The sequence below is a fragment of the Bison bison genome, unplaced genomic scaffold (genome assembly GCF_000754665.1).
Source record: "Bison bison bison isolate TAMUID 2011002044 unplaced genomic scaffold, Bison_UMD1.0 scf7180017864466, whole genome shotgun sequence".
Lineage (NCBI taxonomy): Eukaryota > Metazoa > Chordata > Mammalia > Artiodactyla > Bovidae > Bison > Bison bison.
In genome coordinates, this window is record NW_011495027.1 from 5,031,462 (window position 1) to 5,034,362 (window position 2,901).

The window sequence follows — 2,901 nt, forward strand, 5'->3', positions numbered from 1 at the left end:
TTGTCAGCGGCGGCGAGCGCTGGAAAGTTGAGAGGAGCTCGTGGCCCCAGAACAAAGCTTGAGAAAAGTAAACAGGCGGCTGCTGCCGGCAAGACTCCCTCCTTCCCTCTCCCCGTCTTCCTCCTTCCCGCCCTTGCTCTGCTGCTTCCTTCCAGCAGCTCTGGGGGGGAACGGGTTCGCTCTCTAGCGCGGAGATTACTAACTTTTGCATCGCCCCTGTTTTGTCTCTCTCTCCCTGTCTGCTTCCCGCCCTCTGCAGACCATGGTGAATCCGGGCAGCAGCTCCCAGCCGCCCCCAGTGACGGCCGGCTCCCTCTCCTGGAAGCGTTGCGCAGGCTGCGGGGGCAAGATTGCGGACCGCTTTCTGCTGTATGCCATGGACAGCTACTGGCATAGCCGGTGCCTCAAGTGCTCCTGCTGCCAGGCGCAGCTGGGAGACATCGGCACGTCCTGTTACACCAAGAGCGGCATGATCCTTTGCAGAAACGACTACATTAGGTAAGACTTGGCTGCCTTTTCCCCAACATTGGCGGGCAGAGCAGTAGCAAGGCCAAAGATTACCAAGGATTTTAAGGAAAGGAACAGGGCACCTCTGAGAATACACCTCAAAAACCTGGCTGGCTGAAATTTAAGGGTTAAAGAAGCATGTGTTAGTCCTCCAATTTTTAATGGCAGATTAATCGCGAAGGCCATACTAACTGAAAACTGCACATCTGGTGGGACTGGGCCGCTAGGTGTGCCAAGGTTGCGCACTCTCAGGACCAGAGTTTCAAGTGGTCAGCCCCAGTTGGACCCTCCACTAAGAATAAACATTTCTAGTGGGAGTTAAGCTGCTTTCTTAAAGCAAGGTAGGGGCCCACACAGGAACTCGGAGACAAAAGATTGACTTAAAATTTTGTGTGGTTAGTGAGAAATGATTTGCGAATGGTGATGGCTGATTATGATATTTACATAAGCACCTTAAACTTTCTTGAGTAGAAAATTGACTCATTCTTTGTGCCCCTTGTGAAAACTGCTAGTTACCTATCAGTTTAAAGACTTGTCATTTTTCTTGTAGCAAAGGAACCCAAACAAAAAAAAAAACAAAAAACTTAATGGTAATGTTTCTCTTTTTGTACTGTTACTTGGAGGCTCGAAATACTCCAGTGTTAGCCTGTGGTTTGTGATGTAAAATTTTGCAGTGCTTTCAATTGAGGAATGTTCAGATTTTGGGTTTTTTGTTATTTGTATCACTGCCCTTGATCCCCAAGAGATTTAGGAAAAGAGGCTATAGAATTATACTAATCTTGCATTTTAAAGCAATGTATACGAACATTCATATGCCCATGTAAGCAGCCTTTTCCAACAAGTTTCAGTGCAATTAATGGAAAGAATTCAGGAGGTCAGGTGCCTATAGGATCTTTTCAGGTGAACTCAAGCTACTTAAACTCATTAATTTGAAAGGAGGCATTTGAAGGATTACACATTTAATTTGAGTAAATGGTTTGATAGACTGATGCACATGAATGCTTCTAGGAGGTGTTCTGTTTCAACATCCAGTAATTAAAAAAAAAAAACCCACGCCCACACGGTTGATATTAGAATACCGCTTACTTTAAAGAACTGCGTTCTATTTGAATTTCTGCTCTAAACCGTTTTCTTTACAGAGATTAGAACATTTTTGCTCTTTCTTCTATGTGGGTTAATCAATAGATGAGGTTTTTTTTTTGAAGTTTAGCTCTATTGTGATTCCCTCACTCTGGGTCTAAAACTGCAAAAGACCCCAGTGCAATTCGGAGCTGAGTAGTATGGCTATGTTTATCGCAGCGATATCAGTAGTGTAAAATGATGGAATAAGGTGACATTTGGTTTTCCAGTAATGCAGTACTGGCCTCCTCAATCAGCAAAGTTAAAAATATATGTATATAGGAAGGGAGAGGGCTTTTATTTTTAAATTAAGAGGGCAGCATTAATTTCATAAAGTGTTTTTTTAGAAGTGTTGGAAAACCAGCAGGAGCATGGGTGTAATGCTTTCTTATTCTCATTCCAAGCAATGCCATGAGCTTTGACAGTATTGTAATTAAATAGAGAGCAAAACTGTGGTAAGGAGGGTGGCTTAAAGGGGAAAAATTGACAGTGCTGTTCAGAAGCACTGAATGGTACAGATTCATCTCCTTACCATGTGCCTTCAGAAAACATTCTGATTACCACTAATTAAAAAGAAGATGGGTCCACTTGCATTCCCTCGGGACAAGTTTAGGCAAGTGGCTTCCTGGGAATCACTTCCATTTCTTTCCTTATTCTTGGGAACAAATATCAATGCCCATTTGGTGTTTTTCTCCTGGCTTAATGGAGAAAGGAAGGATGTGTGCCCAACCCCAAACATCAATTAATTGAGTCCATATTCTCCTTTCCTTTTTCCTTACTGAAAACTGGAACCATTGCTGGTGAACCAGAGAATACCCTGAGAACCTTAGATTTGTCCTGGAGAGATGTGTTCTAGCTCAGTACCAAATTGATCCTTTCCTCACACTGCTTAGAGCTTAGCAGCAGCATCTTCCCCCCGCCCCCTCCCCAACTCCCCATTTTTAAGGGATCTCCTAAGACTTCCTTCAGTGTTCCTTCTTTCTGCCCACCAAGATGTCAAAAGGGTGGGAAGGTGGGAAGGCGCGTGTTCCTTTCCCTCTCAGCTACTCCCCCCCCAGCCTCCCCTCTGTCCACTTGTTGAAGGCGCTTTCAATTCTGCAGTGACGGCCGCTGAGGAGCAGGACTAATCCGCTCGCCGGCCACCAGGTGAAGGCGACTCTTCGGTTCTATGGCTCTAGCTGGGACCACAGAGCGATTTATTAAGGGGCTTTTAAACTGTCTGACTTTGAGGTTGTGGTTTTTTTTTTTTTTTTTGAAAACAACCAAGATCTGGCT

General features: G+C 44.6%; 1 protein-coding gene across 2 annotated transcripts in view; it reads left to right on the forward strand.

Moving 5' to 3' along the window:
* Positions 1-2,901, forward strand: part of LMO4 (LIM domain only 4) — a 16,592-nt gene that overhangs the window by 2,739 nt on the left and 10,952 nt on the right. Inside the window, exons 1-2 of one of the 2 annotated variants that reach the window (XM_010860345.1) lie at positions 1-67; positions 260-498. In XM_010860345.1, coding sequence (XP_010858647.1) covers positions 263-498 — 236 coding nt within the window. In that variant the 5' untranslated portion in view covers positions 1-67; positions 260-262. The remainder of the gene's footprint in view (positions 68-259; positions 499-2,901) is intronic. The other variant, XM_010860344.1, reaches the window with a different exon arrangement.